This window comes from Nyctereutes procyonoides, unplaced genomic scaffold (genome assembly GCF_905146905.1).
Source record: "Nyctereutes procyonoides isolate TBG_1078 unplaced genomic scaffold, NYPRO_anot_genome, whole genome shotgun sequence".
Classification (NCBI taxonomy): domain Eukaryota; kingdom Metazoa; phylum Chordata; class Mammalia; order Carnivora; family Canidae; genus Nyctereutes; species Nyctereutes procyonoides.
In genome coordinates this window covers 6,885,355-6,907,189 of record NW_026575037.1, presented here as the reverse complement: position 1 = coordinate 6,907,189, position 21,835 = coordinate 6,885,355, and the positions used below count along the sequence as shown (strand labels likewise).

At 36.2% G+C, this 21,835-nt stretch overlaps 1 protein-coding gene across 5 annotated transcripts in view; it reads right to left on the bottom strand.

Annotated features, from left to right (window-relative positions):
- Positions 1 to 21,835, bottom strand: part of TDRD5 (tudor domain containing 5) — an 83,496-nt gene that overhangs the window by 5,436 nt on the left and 56,225 nt on the right. For 4 of the 5 annotated variants that reach the window (XM_055319491.1, XM_055319489.1, XM_055319492.1 and 1 more), the window contains 4 exons: positions 21,310 to 21,471; positions 11,087 to 11,269; positions 10,232 to 10,375; positions 3,456 to 3,666 (listed from right to left, as the gene is read on the bottom strand). In XM_055319491.1, the coding sequence (XP_055175466.1) occupies positions 3,456 to 3,666; positions 10,232 to 10,375; positions 11,087 to 11,269; positions 21,310 to 21,471 (700 nt within the window). The remainder of the gene's footprint in view (positions 1 to 3,455; positions 3,667 to 10,231; positions 10,376 to 11,086; positions 11,270 to 21,309; positions 21,472 to 21,835) is intronic. The other variant, XM_055319493.1, reaches the window with a different exon arrangement.

Here is a 21,835-nt window from a genome sequence, read left to right as displayed (position 1 = left end):
CACGAGCTACATAATGTGCTAATGTGTTGTCCATCAACACAAACACTTCGCAGACTGGCACCAGCATGATTACATTTGAAAAGTACTGCTCTAGACCTTAAAAACACAGATTTCAAAAAAACTAGAGAAAATACAGGCATAATCCTTTATGTTTATTCAGGATGTTTAAAATGTTTATTCATCTTTGCATTTTTAGTAACTAACATAGTAGCATGTGGTATATGTTCTGTACATTTGTGATGAATTACTACATTCAAGGAGAATTTGACAGGGTATTCCAAAAAGTAAAACTCTGATCATAAAGCTATAATTAATGCCCACTGGAGAGGAAAAGAACGAATGTGTTCTAATAAAATAAGTGGTTTTACATAAAGATTTGGGAAGTTCAGATTTTAAAAGGTATAAATATATGAAAGCAAGGTATCATGATCAAAGAATTTAAAAGAGTAGCAAAACTGCTTCTAAGTATGATGTTAATTCAACAGGGACTGAAAAACCATCTCTCCTATTTTAAACAACTGGAAAACAACAAAATGTATGGAACAGCAGCTTTCATACACTGAACAACAAGCATGCAAGACAGTAATCCCTAAGAGAAGGGAAACAAATGAAGTGAGACCTATGAGGGCCTTATTCATGGCTGAAAAATAGTTTCCAGGCTTCAGTACAAGAAGGGAGAATTCAAACTGCACCTGGAGATCTTACTGGGCTTAAAAGATAAGTCTAGAATTCATGGAGGCCAAGGTGTCTGGAATTTGTGGGAGGAAAGTACCAGAGAAGAGGCAGCTAGAAATCTAGCTAGAGAAGAACACGTGCAGTATCCTCTTTGACACTGGCCACAGCAAGTTCTTTCTAGATATGTCTACGGAGAAAGAGAAACAAAAGCAAAAATAAACTACTGGGACTTCATCAAAATAAAAAGCTTCTGCACATCAAAGGTGTAAACAATCAACAAACTAAAAGGCACCTTATGGAATGAGAGAAGATACTTGCAAATGACATCTCTGATAAAGGATGAAGTATCCAAAATGCATAAAGAACTTATACAACTCAGCACCCAAAAAAATGAATAATCCAATTAAAAAATGGGCAGAAGACATGAATAAACATTTTTCCAAAGAAGACATACAGATGGCCAATAGACATATGAAAAGACGCTCATTATCACTGATCATCAGGGAAATGTAAATCAAAACTACAATGTCATATCACCTCATACCCGTCAAAGTGGTTAAAATCAGTAATACATAAAAACAACAGGTGTTGGCAAGGATACGAAGAAAGGGGAACCCTCTCACACTATTGGTGGAAATGCAATCTGCTGCAGCACTCTGGAAAACAGTATGGAGGTTCTTCAAAAAGTTAAAAATAGAACTACCCTATGATCCAGCAATTGTACTACTAGGTATTTATCCAAAGAATACAAAAATACTAACTCAAAAGGATACATGCACCCCACGGACTGAAAGATGTGATGTGTAGTGTGTATGTGTGTGTATATATACATATATATAATGGAATACTACTCAGCCATAAGAAAAATGAAATCTTGCCTTTTGTGATGACATAGATGGAGCCAGACAGGATTATGTGACCTGAAATAAGCAGCAGGAGAAAGATATGTACCATATAATTTCACTTATGTGAAATTTGAGAAATAAAAACAAAGGAACATAAGGAGAGAAAGAGATAAGCAAACCAAGAAACAGACTCTTTAGAGAAATGAGAGAAATGATGGTCACCAGAGGGAGGTGGGTGGGGGAATCGGTAAAATATGTGATAGGGATTGAGGAGTGCACTTTTGATGAACACTCTGGGTGACATACAGAAGAGCTGAATCACTAAATTGTACACCGGAAACTCTCCATCTCCTTCTCCCCCTCCCTACTCATGCTCTCTCTCTCTCTCAAATAAATAAAACCTTTAAATAAATAATCAAATAAATAAAAACTTGAAAGAAAAAAAAAACTGGTTACCAGAAGGGGGAGGGGGGACTAAATATGTGATGGGGAGGAAGGAGGGCACAAAACTGTATGATTTCAAGACATATAAAGCCACACTAATCAAGGCAGTGGTATATAAACATATAGAGACCATTAAAATATAATAGGAAATAGACCCTCACATATACAGCCTACTAACTTTTGACAAAGCTATGAGGCAATTTAAAAAAGGATAGTCTTTTCAACAAACTGAATATTTATATGCAATCAAAATAATCACTGATCCTTACATCATACCATAATATTAATGTACACAATAACTAAAAAATTAACAAATTGGATCACAGATATAACTTTTAGACCTAAAACTATAGAACTTTCACAAAAAAAGGTAAGAGCAAATCAGGTACTTGGATTAAGGAAATATTTCTAAACAGGACACACACACAAAAAAATCAGATTTCATCAAAATGAAAACTTATTCTTCCAAAGATGCTGTTAAAGAAGTCACACACTTGAAAATATTTGTGAGATACACACACACACACACACACAGATATGTACATATCTGACAAAGCTTTTGTGTCCAGAATAAAGAATTTTTACAAATCAATGAAAAGATGGCAATCCAGTAAGTGAGCATATACTTGATCATGCAACTCACTAAAGAATATCTACAGACTACATATAAGCACATGAAAAGATGGCTAACCTCACTGACAGAGAGAAATATAAATTAAAACCACAGTAAGATACCACTACACACGTATGAGGATGGCAAAATTTTAGAAGATTGATAATACCATGTTGGCAAGGATATGAAGCAATCAGAACTTTCATATATTACTGGTGTGAATAAAAAAAAAAATGGAAGAGCCACTTTGGAAAACTGGCAGTTCTTAAAAAGTTAATCATGTAGTGATCATGTGACCCAGCAATTCTACTTCTTGGTATGTACTGAGTATGACTACACAAAGAGCTGTATGTGAATATTCACAGCTTTTTTTTCATAATGGTTCAAATCTGTTCATCAGTACATCTGGGTACCACTTAGCAATAAATAACTTTTGATACTGGCAACAACATAAATGAATCTCTAAAACATCATGCTAAGTGAAGAAGGTCAGACTTAAAAATTATATAATGTATGATTCTCTATAAAATTCTAGAAAAGAGAAAGTAACATGCCCGAAACCAGTAAGCAAGGGGAGGGAATGACTGCAGAGAGATGCAAAGAACTGGTGGATTTGTTCTATGCCACAACCATGTGGTTTTCAAGACTAGCATACCTATGTCAAAACTCACAGAACCATAGACTCAAAAACTGACAAATTCTACTGTATGTAACACTAACTCAACCAAACTGAAAAAAAAAAAAAAAAGGAATGGAAAAATAGAAGGGAACAACTGACCCCAGAAATAGTGTAAGGACTTGAGACAAATGCTAAAGTCAGCAATTTTTTCAAGTTAGCATGACAAACCACTGTATTTGTCAGTTATATGTAAACCTACCTGAACCAGAGTGTTTTTCTGGAGAATCAACTGCCGCAGGAGTTGTGCTGAGGGCTGCTGTGGACAGCTGCATTTGCTTCACCGGAGTCTGAATGCTACTAGGCTCAAACTGACTCCCTTCTGCTGACTGCTGTGACTCGACCAGAGAGATACAGAACTCCTCCAACTTGGGCAATGTGGGAGAATCCGAAGAACTTTCTAAGTTTGGCTGCTGCAGTATGGAAAAAGTAGGGCAAAGCAGGAAAGGTAATTGTCAGTATAACATGAAGAATGAACCCTGTTTGGGTCCTTAGTTATGTACAAGTATTTTTCATATCATACTTAATAAAACTACTCACTTTTAAGAACCTAGTTACTCTCTAGAAAAAAACAAGTCCTTTTCTAACTTAGTGACCATCAATTCAAGACACACTGACTGAATATGCATTATGAGCAAATATGGTAGTGAAAGCTGCCACACAGAGCTGAGGAAGAGTGGCGGGAAATAGAAATGCAGGAAAACACAGTGCACACTCACTGTCGGCACACTGCCAGGTTATCTGCACAGGCTTCTTCATTTAAATTTCAGCATGACCGCTCCAGCTTAGGGGTCAGGTCTTCCTTACTATGGTCCTTTCACCTAGCATGATGTTTTTCACAGGAGGCTGAGTTATCCAGTGTCAACCAGTAGGTGTGACAAAGCAGAGATGGGAACTCAGCCCAGTCCGTGTTCTCTTGGACCCACCTCAACACCTCCGGATAGGATAGAATCCCTGTCCCTAAGCTCACTGTCCTCAGGGAAATAGTGTATGTCCCATTGCCAGCCATGAATGGAGGCACTACCCTCAATCTGCAGTGTGCACACTAAGGAGAACATAAAGTAGTTAAAGGCAGGCTCCTCAGAAGATGAGACAAAAGGAGTTTTAAGAACCAGGGTTTGAGAGAAAAAGAGGAACATCCCATATGGAGACTAAATTTGAAGTTAAGTGAACAGAACATCAAATTTTAACCATTAGATCCTATATCCTACCATACAGTCATTGCTGAAGTAGATACACTCCATGGTAACTTAGCATTTCTCTTCTGTGAAGTTAGCTGGCATTACTATGACTAACGCGAGCCCAATCCCATCCAGGCTGCCGACAGTCTGGGATCTGCCCTGAGTGAACTGAACCAGTAATTATACAAACAGAAAATGGAAGCTTTGAATGTCCTTCAGGCATAGATGTAGTAGACATTTAGTATCAGTTGGCATTCCTTTTCTGTTCCATAACAAAAAAATTCCTCATTTTCAAATATGGCTGGCATGAATGTGGCTTATGTGCTTTTGCAATGTGCAAAGGGATATGTGTGTAGCCTTTCTTTTGACAGCAAAAATGAAACTCAAATTCCAAATAGCTATACTGGCCACACAATATGCTACTTTAGGAAATCAAAGGTCCAGATTCCAATTTTTACTTGGTTTATGCAACTCATGTGTGCTTCAGTTATCCTCTGTAAGGTTATTCTCAGTCAGAATGAGGCTGAACATTAGTGAGTTCTTTCAATAAAGCTTCAAAGTTAGGTAAATATATTAATAGGATAAAGCTACAGAACTGAAAGATCACTATCTAAATGGGTCTTTGCTGATGGAAACACTGAAGCTCCAAAAGGTAACGTGTACAAACCTATAGACTTTAGTCTGTGGTGAGGCTAAGGCCTTGACTTCAGACAACCCAGACCAAGTGTTTACACCCTGCTATTTTCAGTAGTTTAACAAAAAATGAAATCAGAAACAAATTTTTAAGGCTATATCCTTTTTCTTCTCTCACAAATATGATTTTGAAGAAAGATGCATTGTTAGAAAATATTTAAGATGCATTCTGATAGCTTCTAAATCTGGGGGAGAAAAAAGAAACACAGGTGAATGCTCTCTGAATTTGTACGACATTCTGAAAGCAAGTGCCTGCAGTCAACTTGAGCACTTAATTGACAATCACGGTTCTTTCTCCAAAGAGTGTTCTCCAGCCTTGCTGCTCAAAGTGTGGTTTGCCAACCAGGAGTATCACCTGGGAGCTTGTTAGATATGCAGAACCTGTGTCCGCAGCCAAATTTGCTTAATCAGAATCTGCACTTTCACAAGATTCTAAGGGAATCTAGACACATTATAGTTTGAGAAGTATCATTCTACCAGATTTAGGTCTCTGTAGTTATGACTGCCTCCATCACAGTTATTTGAAAATACATCTCTTGGAACTAGAGGTAAATGACTGACTTTCAAGAAACATGATTAACATATCCAGTCAAAAGCATAGCCCCAAACCACAATAACACACAACTTCATACCCACTAGGATGGCTATGATTTTTTAAAAAATAGATCTAACAGTACCAGCAAGGACATAGACAAACTGGAACACTCTTATATGGCTGGTAGAAATGTCTATTTGGGAAAGTCTGGCAACTCCTCAAAACATTAAGCAAAGAGTTACCATATGGCTTAGCAAATCTACTCCTAGGTATGTATCTTATAAAATTTAAAACATATGTCTACATAAAAACATGTACATGAATGGCACAGCAGCATTATTCATAATAGCAAGAAACTGAAAACAACTCAAATGTCCATCAGCTGACGAATGGATAAATAAAATGTGATCTCTCCATACAATAGATTATTCAGCCACAAAAAGAAATAAAGTACTGATACATGATCAACCCTGAGAATATTATGGTAGAAAGCCAGACACAAAAGGTCACATACTCTATTGATTCCAGTAATATGCAATGTCCTTAAGAATAAGCAAATCGATGGAGACAGAACGTAGATGAGCAGTTAGTTGTCTGATAGTGTATCAACTCAGTGATACAGGGTTTCCTTGGGTGATAATGAAAATGTTCTACAATTGCTTTGTGGTGACAAATGCACAATAGGTTAGTGGACTAATGAATATACTAAAAGGCACTAAACTGTATGCTTTAAATGAGTAACTATATGGAATATGAATTATACCTTATAAAGCTGAGGAGACAGAGGATAGAGTCTGAGACCCACCAAGGGTTTCAGCTGAGATTCCCAAAGGATTCTGTGTTAAGAGTAAGAGCCACATCAAAGAAGTAAGGACAAAAGGAAAATAACAGCAATCCTAACAAAGCCTAAAACCAAACCTCAATACGTGTTATTAGACTGGCTGGTATTTGCCAGCCACAAGACAACTCAACCTGCCTTGGAGGAAGATAACTCATCCAGAGCCTCTACAATTTTTTATCCATAACGTCAAAAATTAAATTAAAAAAAAAAAACCATGAGGTATGCTTCCCATTTTCTCCTCCCCTCCAATAATGCTAAAAAAACAGAATCAAAGAACAAGATCAAATATGGGGTGGGGGTGGGAGAACGTACCCAAAGATGATTCAGATACTGGCATTATCGGAATAAAAATGTAAAATAATTATGATTAACATGATCAAGAATATAGATAAAGTAACAAAAAATTGTGGAGAGTTTAAACAGAGAATTCAAATTTATTTTTAAAAAAATCAAATGGGCATTCTAGAACTGAAAAATGTTTGAAATTAAGAATTCAATGTGTGGGTTTAGCAGCAGAATGGATCCCACAGATGACAGGATTAGTATTCTGGAAAAATCAATAGAAAATCTCCAAACTGAGACACAGGGGAAAGAAAGAAAAAAGAGTGTAAACATGAGAAAAGAGCCCAACAGGCATGTGGGATTCAGCCAAAGTGCTGGCACATGGATAACTGGAATGCCAACAGGAGGGCGATAATGAGGGAAAAGCAGTATTTGATTACATAAATAGGCCAGAATTTTCTAAAATTGATGAAGGGCATCAATCTTATTCAATAAGCTCAGTGAACCACAAGCAGAGTAAATTCAAAGGAAATTACATCTAGATATATCATTATCAAAGAGCTTAAAGCAAAAGACAGAAAAATCTTAAAAGAAGACAGAGAAAAAAGACATCACTATCAATGGAGCAATGATATGTGACAGCTGACAATTTAACCAAAGCCAGAACATAGTAGTATGATACCTTCAAAGAGTTGAAAGAAAAAAACTGCCACCACAAAATTCAACACTCAGGGAAAATATCCATCAAAAAGGAAGATTAAATTTAGCAACCTGCGAAAATAAAAAACATACTCCTGAACAGCCAATGGGCCAAAAAAGAAATTAAAAGGAAACTAGAAAATATCCTGAGACAAATGAAAACAGCATACCAAAAATCAGGGGAAACATCACAATGAGAACCAAGAAAGCACAAGTGGTGAGTCTGGGAGTGTAGGTGGGAAGTGTCAGAAGGAGCAACGAACTCTCTGATCAGGGAGCCAGTCATGGAGCTCCATCCCAGAACCCTGAGACCATGACCTGAGCAAATGTGGACAAAGGTATGTTTACAGCAGTAAATGCCTACATGAATAAAGAAGAATCACAAACAACTTAACTTTTTACCCTAAAGAATTAAAAAAGGGGGGGTTTGTCTGGGTGGCTCAGTCAGTTAAGCATCTGCCTTTGGCTCAGGTCATGGTCCCAGAGTCCTGGAATGGAGCTCCAGGTCTGGCCCCCTGCTCAGCAGGGCAGTCGGCTTCTCCCTCTGCCCTTCCCCTCCCACTCATGATCTCATGCATGCAATCTCTCCCTCTCTCTCTCTCTAATAAATAAATAAAACCTTTATAAAAAAAAAGAATTAAAAAAACAAATTGAGGCCAAAGTTAGCAGAACATATGAAATAACAGAAATTAGGGTAAAAATAAATGAAATAGAGAATAGGGGGAAAAAAAACAATGAAACCAAGAGCTAGCTTTTTGAAGCTATAAATAAAATTTACAAACCTTTAGCTAGACTAATAAGAATACTCAAATGTCAACAAAAATCAGTGGCATTTCAATATGCTAACAATGAACTACTTGAAAAGGAAATTAAGTGGTGCTTGGCTGGCTCAGTTGGTAGAGCATGCAACTCTAGGGGGCTGATCTCAAGGGGCGGTTGAGTTAGAGCCCCACATGGGGTGTAGATATTACCTGAAAAGGAAATTAAGAAAACAATCCCATTCACAATAGTATCAAAAAGAATAAAATACCAAGGAACAATTCAACTAAGGAGGTAAAAGATCTGTACAGTGAAAACTATAAAACACCGATGGAAGAAGATATAAATAAATGCAAAGATATTCCATATTCATGGACTGGAAGAATATTAAAATTTCCATACTACCGAAAGTGATCAACAGGTTCAAAGCAATTCCTATCAAAATGACAATACCATTTTTTTACAAAAATAGAAAAACAATCCTAAAATTCATATGAAACCACAAAGGACCCCAAAGAGCCAAAGCAATCTTAAAGAGGGAAAAAAGGAGGGATCAACCTTCCTGATTTCAAAATATACTACAAAGTCACAGTAATAAAAACATTTTAGGACTGGCATATAGCAGACATATAGAGCAAAAGAATAAAATTGAAAGCCCAAAAATAAAAACACATACTCAGTCAACCGATCTTTGATAATAGTGCCAAGATTACACAATGGGGAAAGGACAGTCTCTTCAACATATGATGCGGGGAAAACTAGATATCCATAGGCAAATGAATGAAATTAGACCTTTATTTTACACTATACACAAAAACTGACCCAAAACGGATTAAAGACTTAAACCTAAGACCTGGAACTACAAATCTCCTAGAAGAAAATATAGGAGAAAAGCTTTAGGATACTGGTTTTGGCAATAGTTTGTTGGCTATAAAACCAAAGGCATAAGCAACAAAAGCAAAAATAAACAAGTGGGATTGCATGAAACTAAAAACCTTCTGCACAGCAAAGGAAACAACACAACACAAATAACCACATATTATATGACATTTATATGAAATGCCCCAAATAGGCAAAACTAAAGAGACAGCAGGTTAGTAGTTACCTAGGGCTGTGGGAGTATGGGAAAGGGGTGTGATTTCTAATGGGTACTGGGTTTTTTTCTGAAGTATTGAGGTGTTATCCTAAAACTAAATCTATACTGTTAAGCAACCTGCATTTCTGGAATAGAGTGTTCTATATAACACAGCATACTTTATCAATGCTCTCCTACAAAATAGGAGATACATCAATCAGAAACTCACCTTCCACAAATCTGCTTTTCAACAAGTCTCCCAGCCTTGAGTCCTTTATTTTCAATGTGACACATGAAAATGCAGAGGCCTAGAGACTAGATTTCATGATTCACACAAATTGTCCTGCTGTTTTCAGGATGTTCATAATATATTTGAGAAACACAAAATAAATGGATTTTGTTCCAGGATTTGTGCTTTCTGCCACAGCAGTGTAAAAGAAAAAAACTAGACTAGATGATATCACAGATATTAGAGCTTTATGTTTTTGGCTAAATTATATGAAAAGACCTGTTTCCTGTATTTCTAACATAGAAATTTTATCAATCGTGCAATTCTAGGCTTAGGATTTTTTTTTTTTTTTACATTTATTTATTCATGAGAGACAGAAAGAGAGGCAGAGATGCAGGCAGAGAGAGAAGCAGGCTTCCTGCAGGGAGCCAGATGCAGACTTGGTCCTAGCACTCTAGGATCACTTCCTGAGCCAAAGGTAGGCGCTTAACCACTGAACCACCCAGGCATCCCCAAGATTTTCTTCTGAAGAGATACAGCTGATTGAAATTATTTTTAAAATCAACATACTTTTTGTGTATCTGTATTCCACCAAATAGGGATCATTAACCAGATTTCTACTTTCTAAAAATGAAAGAACTTCTTCATGAGATCTGTCACAGTAACATTCATTAGACACTTAACCTTTTGAATCCTTGTTGTACCAATATTTTTTTCCTGCGCACTCAGTTCCTCTTGTTTTTGAACTTCTACTTTCATTCCATTCACAAGGCTTGAAGGTTGCCATGAATCATCCCATATATCTTTGGGTGCAGAAAAGCACCAATCCTATGGAGAAAAAATTGTAAGAACAAACTAAGATACAGTGCCACATGATACAAACAAAATAACTTGGGCAAGGTAAAGGTGAGGAGACAAAGCCGATTAATCAAGAAAAGGTGTTTATTAAGTTTCTGTATCAGTGTGACTCTTCCCCTTGTTTTATTGGGGATGTTTACTCTCCAATATCCTGAATTCCTTGGAACACACAGATTCATTAAAACAAACAAAACTCTGGTTTGTAGTATTTTCTTCAATACTGTTTTCATGGCCAGATGATTTTTCATGATCATCTAAGTACTTAAATGGCACAAATAATAAGGAAGAACTATAGATATTTCTTATAACCAGTGGAAAATAAATTTTAAATAGGCCCAATGTTAGCTAATATTTTCAATGCAGAGATCCAGAGATTATATTACAAGACTAATGCAATAAAAATAAAATTAGGGAAAACTATTTATTTATACATCCTAAGGCCTAAGATTCCAATGACAAAATTATTGGAACCTTAAGCAACCTTAAGTCCATGATTTATTCTTCTCTGTTTCAACTTGTACTTATTCCTATCACTACCATCTTTGGGGGGAGAAAATGAATTCTTCTGAGTTATCATTTGATAAATCCTTTTGAATTCCAGAGTGTATAGACTTCTTGAGGAAATTTACATTTCTATTTTCTTCAGTAATGATTTGCTTTCTGTTCTCCCCGGGATCTAACCTTCTGTGGCATTTCTTTACATGACAGATATGGTTTCTTTCCACCACGGCTGGATGTAAATAAGTGGGAGGGAGCATCGCCCCCTTTTCCCATCTTAGCCTGCAAAGGTAACCAGTTCTCATCCCAAACATCGTCACCAATAGTCACTGATTCCAGGCATGGCATTCCAATGGGGATCTCATCCTAGAATGTATCAGAAGATAAAGAAAAACTTTAATTTTCACAGTTGCTGTATGAGTACATCTTAAAATTCTTTTCTTGACTCCAGGTAAAGATGGCAATTTGAATACACAATTTATTACTTTCCCTCTCTCTCTCTCTCTCTCTCTCCTGAAACATCACCAAAACGAACAGATTTAGATATAAGCTCATTGCTAAAGAGAACAGGAGAAAACATCCCCTACATTCTGGACACAGGAGCAGATAACTGACAACTTACTGAGCAGTCCTGAGAAAGTAGAATCCTGAGTTTATAGCAGGAAAAACTGAGAAGCAACCTGAATTTGTATCTCAGGAATAGATGCTCAGGACTTGCTATTACAAGGTTTTTGGAAGTGAGAATGTAAAGTGGGGATGAAAACAAAAGCACTGAATCAAAGTCTGTGTAAAAAGGAGTTAGATCTCCAGATATCCCACCCGATTCCACAAACCCAGGAAACCACACCACTTTTTCCTGCTGGAAAACCAAAGGATCTTCTCAAGGGCAAAATTGAAGGTGGAGCAAGCATAATAAAAACAGAAGAATTCAGTGAAAGTTTTTATACTGAATACCAAGACCTCTAGTTATGTTTTCAAAAGCAGGATAGAGATGAGATTAAAGAATGCATGAACTTGAAGACAGATCCATAGAAACTATCCAATCTGAACAACAAAGAGAAAAAAATTGGGAAAACAAGGGCAAAAATGGAGCCTTCGGGACAATACCAAAATATTTAACATTTGTTTCATGAGTGCAAAAGGAGAAGCCTGCAGTGCAGAAACAGTATTTGAAGAAGTGTCTGAACACTTCACAAACCTGATGAAAGACAAACCTATAGATTCAAAAAGCTTAGCAAACCTCAAACAGGATAAATCCAGGATAAACAGATTTTAATCTACCTGCTAAAAACTAAAAACAAAGAAACCATCTTAAATGTAGCCACAGGAAAATGATATATCATTATAAAGGACAATTTCAATACTGCAGATTTTTCATTAGAAATTATGAAAGCCAAGAAAAAGTGAAATGAAATTTTTAAAGGCCCGAATTGGTAGCCCAAAATTCTGCATCTAGCAAAAATATCTTTCAAGAATGAAAATGAAATAAATACACTCCCAATGAAGAAAACTAAAAAAAATTCACTGTCAGCATATTCCCAAGGAATTGCTAAAGGAAGTCCTTTGTACAAAAAAAGGAGGGGTGCTAGAAGGAAACTTAGAATATTAGAAATAAAGAGTAACAGAAATGACAAATACCTGTGTAAGTCTAATGGACTATTCTCCTGAATTGTTTATGATTGAAGGTAGAGAGCAAAAATAATAACATTATAAATTCTCAATATATATAGCTGTTATACATAAACAGCATAAAAGAGGTGGGAAGGGGAAAAATACCTACATGGTGGTAAGATTTCTACACTCCACTTATGTCTACCATGAAAAGTTAAAGACATATATTGTAATTCCTGGATTAATCAGTAAAAAATACTATACAAGTAGATACAATAAAAATATAAGTACATGGAAACAGACTACTAAAAAAAGAATATTAAATAAGAAAAAGAAAAGTATTAAAAAAGAATTCCAAAAGAAGGAAAAGAAAGGCAAAGGAATAAAAACAGAGGTAATAAATACAAACATAATAAAATGGTAGACCTATAATCAAAATATATCAATAATGATATTAAATGTAAAACATCTAAACATACTAAAATTCAGATATTCAGAATGGATTTTTAAAATGACCAAACTATATACTGTCTCAAAAAACTTACCTCATATATAATGATATAGATAGGTTATGGTTACAAGTAAAAGGGTGGAAAAAGATATACTACATCAAAAATAAAAAAAAATAAAGCTAGAATAGCTATACTGGTATCAGACGGCATAGGCATCAATGCAAAGAAAGTTACTATGGATAAAAAAAGACATTTCATACTGATAAAAGGGTCAGTTCATCAAGAAAATGAACCAATCCTAAATACACAGCACTTGACAATAAAGCTCCAAAATACATAAGGAAAAAACTGACAAGAATAAAGGAGATATAGACACAATCCAAGATTATAATTGACAACTTCAACACTCTTTTCAATAATCAGTAAACTAGCAGACAGCAAGGATATAAGAGAACTGAATGATATCACCAATCAACTGGATCTAATTGACCTTTATAAAAAACTCCATTCAACAGAAGCAGAACACACATTCTCTTAAAAGGCACATGGGACATTCACCAAGAAAGACCACATCCTATGTCAACAAATCTTAACAAATTTTAAAAACTGAAAGCATACAAAGTATGTTCTCAGACAACAGAATTAAACTGTAAATAAGTAAGAGAAAGATAACAGGAAAATATCCAAACACTTGGGAACTGAACAAATAGCACATTTCCTTTTTTTTAAATAACACAATTCTAAATAATCAATATTTATACGACCTATTGTTATATAACCCATATAGTAATAATTACAGGTTATATAGTAATGAGTCAAAGATGACAGCTCCAAAGAAAACTGAAAATATTTGAACTGAATGAAAATACAATACAGTCAAACTTGTGAGACGCAGCACAAGTGGTATTTAGAGGGTCAGAACATGAAATGCTTATATTAGGAAAAAAAGGAGGTTTCAAATCAGTAATCTAGGTTCCCATCTTAAGAAGGTAGAAAAAGAGGGCAGCCCGGGTGGCTCAGTGGTTTAGCACCTGCCTTTGACCCAGGGTATGATTCTGGAGTTCTGGGATCAAGTCCCACATCGGACTCCTGCATGGAGCCTGCTTCTCCCTCTGCGTATGTCTCTGCCTCTCTCTCTCTCTCTCTCTCTGTCTCTCAAGAATAAATAAATAAAATCTTAAAAAAAAAAGAAGTAGAAAAAGAAATCAAAACAAACCCACAGAAAGCAAAAACAAGAGCAACAAACAACACTGACCAAAACAATGAACCTGAAAACAGAAAAGCAGATAAAATAATCAAGGACAAAAGATAATTGGGAAAAAATTGAATAAAACTGATAAACCTCTAGTAAGATTGACAAAAAAGAAGACACAAATTACCAATATTAGAAATGAAAGAGGGAATTATCGCTGCAGGATAATAAAGGAATACTATGGACAACTCTATGTAGACCTATAGAATTGACAAATGAAATTAACCAATTCCTCAAAAATCATAAAATATCAAAATTAAACCAGGATGAAACACTCACCCTTAGTATAATCTTTTATCTATTAAAGCAATTGACTTATAGTTTAAATTCTTCTCAGAAAGAAATCTCCAGGCCAGACAATTCCACTGAAGTAATCTAAGAACCATTTAAAGAATTAACCTCCACCTATCCACAAAAAAGAAACTGATTTTATATAATCTCTTCCAGAAAATAAAAAGGAACACTTCTTTCTAGATCCTTTTATGAAGATAGTATCACCCTGATACTACAGCTATACAAGACCGTAACAAAAACAAAAAATTTTAAAAAGCCACAGTCTACTATCTCTCATGAACTGAGATGCAAAATCCTCAATAAAATATTAGTAAGTGGAATATAACGTATAAAAGAATTATACACCATGACCAAGTGGTGTTATTCTAAATACACAAAGCTGGTTTGACATTTAAAACTCAATTATGCTGAGTGAAATAAGTCAGTCGGAGAAAGACAAACATTATATGGTCTCATTCATTTGGGGAATATAAATAATAGTGAAAGGGAACAGAAGGGAAGGGAGAAGAAATGGGTAGGAAATATCAGAAAGGGAGACAGAACATGAAGACTCCTAACTCTGGGAAATGAATTAGGGGTGGTGGAAGGGGAGGAGGGCGGGGGGTGGGGGTGAATGGGTGACGGGCACTGAGGGGGGCACTTGACGGGATGAGCACTGGGTGTTATTCTGTATGTTGGCAGGGGAGGAGGGCGGGGGGTGGGGGTGAATGGGTGACGGGCACTGAGGGGGGCACTTGACGGGATGAGCACTGGGTGTTATTCTGTATGTTGGCAAATTGAACACCAATAAAAAATAAATTTATTATTAAAAAATAATAAAAAAAATAAAACTCAGTCAAGGGACACCTGGGTGGCTCAGTGGTTGAGCGTCTACCTCCAGCTCAGGGCGTGATCCCAGGATCCTGGGATCAAGTCCTACATCGGGCTCCCCACAGGGAGTCTGCTTCTCCCTCTGCCTGTGTCTCTGCCTCTCTGTCTCCCATGAATAAATAAATAAAATCTTTAAAAAAAAAAGCTATCAGTGTAATCTACTATATGAACAATCTAAAGAAGAAAAATCATATGATTATATCAATGAAAAGGCATTTGATAAAATTCAACACCCACTTGTGAGAAAAACTCTTAGAAAAATAGGAATAGAGGGGAATTTTCTTACCTTGATTTTAAAAAAACTAAAAAAAAAAAAAAAAAAAAAAAAACTTTCATATTATGCTTAATGCTTTTCGCCCCAAAATCAGGAATAAGGCAACTTTGTCTCTCACCACTCCTATTCGAAGTCTAGCCATGGCAAGAAGGCAAGAAATGGAAACAAAAGGAACACAGATCAGAAAGGGAGAAACAAAACTGCCCTATTTGCAGATGACATGACTGCCTATGTAAAAAAGCCAAAAGAGTCTACAAAAAATCCAAGTAAGCAAGGTCACAGTATACAAGATTGGTACATAAAAATCAAATGCATTTCTTTTTTTTTAATTTTTATTTATTTATGATAGTCACAGAGAGAGAGAGAGAGAGGCAGAGACACAGGCAGAGGGAGAAGCAGGCTCCATGCACCGGGAGCCCGACGTGGGATTCGATCCCGGGTCTCCAGGATCGCGCCCTGGGCCAAAGGCAGGCGCCAAACCGCTGTGCCACCCAGGGATCCCTCAAATGCATTTCTACATACCAGCAATGAGCATGCAAAACTGAAATTTAAAACACAAAACCATTTATAATCATTCCAAATAATATGAAATAATTAGGTACATACTTAAAACATGTATAGGGCCTATATACTGAAAATTGCAAAATACTGATATAAGGAATCAAAGAAGATCTAAATAAATGTAGAAACATGTTTGTACTACTGTAAAACTGTACATAGTAAAGATGTCAATTCTCCCCCAATGAGCAATAAGTTTAATGTAATTCCTATCAAAATCCCAACAAGGTATTTTGTAGAAACAACTTATTCTAAAATTTATATGGAAAGGTAAAGACCCTATAATAGATAAAATAATCTTGATAAAGAAAAATAAAGTGAGAAGAATCATTTTAGCAGGTATTAAACCATACTATATAGCTATAAGTAATCAAGTAGTATTGGTAGAGGGAAAGACACATGGATCTATGAAACAGAACAGAGCTCAGAAGGACACCTGGGTGGCTCAGCTGTTGAGCGTCCGCCTTTGATTCAGGGTGTGATCCGGGCGTCCGGAATCAAGTCCCACATCAGGCTCCTGCAGAGAGCCTGCTTCTCCTCTGCCTATGTCTTTCTCACTATGTCTCTCATGAATAAATAAAATCTTTAAAGAAAAAAAAAAGAACAGAGCCCAGAAAATAGACCCATGCAAATACGCTCAACTGACTTTAACAAAGGTACATAAATAATTCAATGGAGAAAGGTAGTCTTTTAAACAAATGTTGTTAGAACAACTGGATACCTCATATTTTATATAAAAATTAACTCCCCAAAAAAAATTAACTCCAAGTGGAGAGATTTCTAAACTAGCTATAGAGTTCTCAGTCTTGACACCAAAACCACAATCCGTCAAAAGAAAATCTGATAAGAAGAAAAACCAAACTGGAAGAATTACAATTCCAGGTTTCAAGGCATACCACAAAGCTATGGTAATCAAAACAGTATGGTACTGACATAAAAATAGGCATATAAATCAATGGAATAGAATAGGAAACTCAGAAATAAACCCACATTATGGCCAATTAATCTTTGACAAAGGAGGAATGAATATGCAATGGGAAAAAAACAGCCTCTTCAAGAAATGGTGTTGGAAAAACTAAATGGCTACATGCAAAAAGAATGAAACTGGATCACTTACATCATACACAATAATAAATTCAAATGGATTAAAGCTCTAAATGTGAGACCTGAAACTAAAAATTCTAGAAGAGAGCAGAGATAAATTCAAAATGGATCAAAGACCTAAATGTGAAACAGGAATCCATCAAAATCCTAGAGGGGAACACAGGCAGCAACTTCTTTGACCTTCACCCTGTCTTATCAGATAAAGTTTTAGTATCCAAAATCTACAAAGAACATATCAAACTCAATGCCCAAACATAAATAATCCAGTTAAGGGCAGCCTGGGTGGCTCAGGAGTTTAGTGCCACCTTCAGCCCAGGCGTGATCCTGGAGACCTGGGATTGAGTCCCACATCGGGCTCCCTGCATGGAGCCTGCTTCTCCCTCTGCCTGTGTCTCTGCCTCTCTCTCTCTCTCTCTCTCTCTCTGTCTGTCTCTGTGTCTGTGTGTGTGTGTGTGTCTCTCTCATGAATAAATAAAATCTTTTAAAATAAATGAATAAATAGATAATCCAGTTAAGAAATGGGCAGAAGACATGAACAGACATTTCTCCAAAGAAGACACAAATGGCTAAAAAGAAGTGAAAAAAATGCTCAATGTCACTCATCATCAAGGAAATACAAATCAAAATCACAAGGAGATACCACTTCACACTTGTCAGAATGGCTAAAGTTAACAACTCAGGATACAACAGATGTTGATGAGGATGCAGAGAAAGGGAAATCCTCTTGCAATGCTGGTGGGAACACAAACTAGTGCAGCCACTCTGGAAAACTGAATGGAGTATGGAGATTCTTCAAAAAGTTAAAAGCAGAATGACCCTATGACCCAGCAATTGCACTAAAAGAATATCAAAATAGTGATTCAATGGAGCACATGCACCCCAATGTTTATAGCAGCACTGTCAACAACAGCCAAATTATGGAAAGAGCCCAAAAGTCCATCAACTGATGGAGGAAGAAGATGGAATATTACTCAGAATGAAATCTTGCCAATTGCAATAACATGGCTGGAACTAGAGTGTGTTATGCTAACTGAAATAAGTCAGAGAAAGACAAATACCATATGATTTCACTCATACATAGAATTTAAGAAACAAAACATAGGAACATAGGAAAAATACATAGGAAAAACAAAAGTAAGATGAAAACAGAGGGACCCCTGAATGGCTCAGTGGTTGAGCGTTTGTCTTCAGCTCAGGGCATGATCCCCTTCCTGTGAGGAGCCTGTGTCTCCCTCTGCCTGTGTCTCTGCCTCTCTTTGTGTGTCTCTCATGAATAAATAAATAAATATCTAAAAAAAAAAAAGATGAAAACATAGAGGGAGGCAAAACATAAGAGACTCAACTATCGAAAACAAAGTTGAGGGTTGCTGGAGGGGAGGTGGGTAAGGGGATGGGCTAAATGGGTGATGGGCATTAAGAAGGGCACTTGTAATGAACACTGGGTATTATATGTAAGTAATGAATCACTAAATTCTATTCCTAAAACTAATACCACTCTATATGTTAACTAACTTGAATTTACATAAAACTTTGTAAGTAAAAAAACATTAAAAACAAGTTTGAAAAAGAATAAAGAAGAATCATACTACCTCATTTTAAGAGGTATTATAAAGCTACAGTAATCAAAACAGGGTTGTATTTTTGAAGAAACAGGTAGATTAATGGAGAATACAGAAATAGACACAGAAATATAGACAACTGATTTTTGGCAAGTCTACAAAGGCTGTTCAGTGGAGAAAGCACTGACTTTTCAACAAATGATGCTAAAACAACTGGACATCATAGGCAACAAAATGAACACTGACCTAAACCTCACATCTTATACTAAAATTAACTCAAGATATCTTGACACTGAAAACACTACATTAAAAAAAAAACTGATACACTGGAATTTCTCAAAATTAAAAATTTTTGCTATATGAAAAACACTATTAAGAGAATATAAGACATACTACACATTGGAGAATACATTTGAAAAATCACTTATCTGAATTACATATCTGATAAAGCACTAGTATTCAGAATATCTAATCTATTAGCAAGAAAACAAACACCACAACCAAAAAATGGGCAATGGGCAAAACATCTGGACATTTCCCAAAGAAGTCTGTATATGGATGGCAAATAAACACTGTTGTTGTTCAACAACAGTCATTAGGGAAATGCAAATTAAAAATCACACTATGACACTACTACATATTTATCTGAATGGCTAAAAATAAAAATTATTGATAATACCTAGAGCTGCCAAGAAACAACTAGAACAGTTTGGCATGCACTTACATTATTCCTGATCATGTTTATACAGAAATCTGTACATGAATATTTATAGAGGCTCTATTCATAATTACTCAAGATTGGAAACAAACCAAGTATCCTTCAATGGGTGAGAATGGATATACAAATATGGTACATCCATACAATATAAACTACTACTCAACCATCAAAAGGGACATACTATTGACATACACAACAATTTGGATAATTCCCAAAGATACTATACTGAATTAAAGAAGCTAGCCTCAAAAAAAATAAATAAAATAAATAAAAAAATAAAGAACCTAGTCTCAAAAAGTTACATTCTCTATGATTCCACTTATATGACACTCCTGAAAAGTAACTCCTGAAAAGTAAGTCTCTACTGGTAGAAAACAGGTCAATGGTTGCTGAGAGCTGAGGATGTGGGAAGACTGTGATTACAGAGGAGTAGCACCAGGCAGGTTTTTTTTTTTTTTTTTTAGTTTATTTATGAGAGAGAGAGAGAGAGAGAGAGAGAGAGAGAGAGAGAGGCAGGCAGAGACACAGGCAGAGGGAGAAGCAGGCCCCATGCACCGGGAGCCTGACGCGGGATTCGATCCCGGGTCTCCAGGATCGCACCCCGGGCCAAAGGCAGGCGCCAAACCACTGCGCCACCCAGGGATCCCCAGGCAGGTTTTTCATATGATGTTGCCATCCTGATTACAATGATGGTTACACAAATCTATGCATGTATTAAACTGATAAGACAAATACATGAGAAGAAAGTCAAATTTACGTTAATTTATTTTTTAAAAAAGGAAATACTAACACTAGAGAAAATAAAACTCATTCAGGAAGGGAAAAGTTGCCACAGCATACTATTTGACTGTCAACAGCACGTACAGTCATAAAAATGTAAATATTGAATGGTCATCTAGTGGAAAGGGTGGTACAATGACATTAGTAAGATAGGAGACCAGGGTGCAGAAATGATACATTTGTGTGTGGTGGGGTAAAGGGATGAAAGAGAAGTAAATCTTTCACAGAGGGATGCAGAACTGAAAACTCAGGAAATAATCTAAACATGGTATTTAATGAAAGAAACAGAGGTAAATGCCAAAAGCAACAGCTAAAAAAAGAGACAAAAATGGTTGCTCTTGGGGCACCTGGGTGGCTCAGTGGCTGAGTATCTGCCTTTGGCACAGGTTGTGATCTGGGGACCCAGTCCTATATCGGGTTCCCTGCATGGAGCCTGCTTCTCCCTCTGCCTAGGTCTCTGCCTCTCTCTGTCTCTCATGAATAAAATCTTAAAAAAAAAAAAAAAAGGGAAATGTTTGTAAATACAAAATGCAGAAGAAGGGGTTATGGGACACTCTAAGCTATATGTACATAAACATCAGGTTAAAATAAAAATAAAATATCCTCTGAAAAAGCTGCCAACATTTTTCCTGTTGGGTTCTCCTTATATTGTATCTCAGTACTAGTTTCTAATCACTGTATAATTCTTGAAGACTGCCCAAAGCAACAAGATAGAAACTTAACACATCAAAGCCAGATAATGCCTTTCCTTTTTTGTGATCAAGGCTATGTTGCTTCAGCTTTGGTGTTGGTGACTGTTAAAGAGAAAATGTAATTCATCTGTGAAAGATGCTCTGAAGGTACTGAGAGCAGAAATGAAAGAACTATTTTACTCTAGTCCCCCTCACTTAAGAATTAGATTAATTACATTCTCAAACAACTTTCCTTCTCCTACCTCATTTTCTTCCTTCAGATCCTTTAGTTCTGGGATGGACCACTGTGAGTCTTCTTCACAGTTGTTATCTTGGGTTTTCAAAGAACTGAATTCAGAATCCTTTAATGGCTCCTTTAACTCAGATTTAAGGTGACTGAAAGCCTTTGCATCATTAGTATCTTGCTAGTAGATATGAAAGAAAAATTATTTTATTTTCTGTACTAGTTCTGTTTCTAAAATCTGCATGCCTATACATCTGGGAGGAATTTTTCACTATGGTTCATACGAAAGCTAAATTATTTTCTAACTTTATCCATGACCCTCCATCTTCCTATCCTGCTAAACTAGATCAGCCAAAAAACATTTACAAAGCACACATTATGAGATGTATACAGGGTAACTCTGTGAATCGAAAGATGAATGCAGCAGGTCCCTACTCTAAAGGAACTCAAAATATAACAGAAAGATACACAGATAATCACTGTACAATCTTCAGTGTAGAGCCATCACAGAAATAGGACCAAAATATTATTGGAGAAGAAGATGC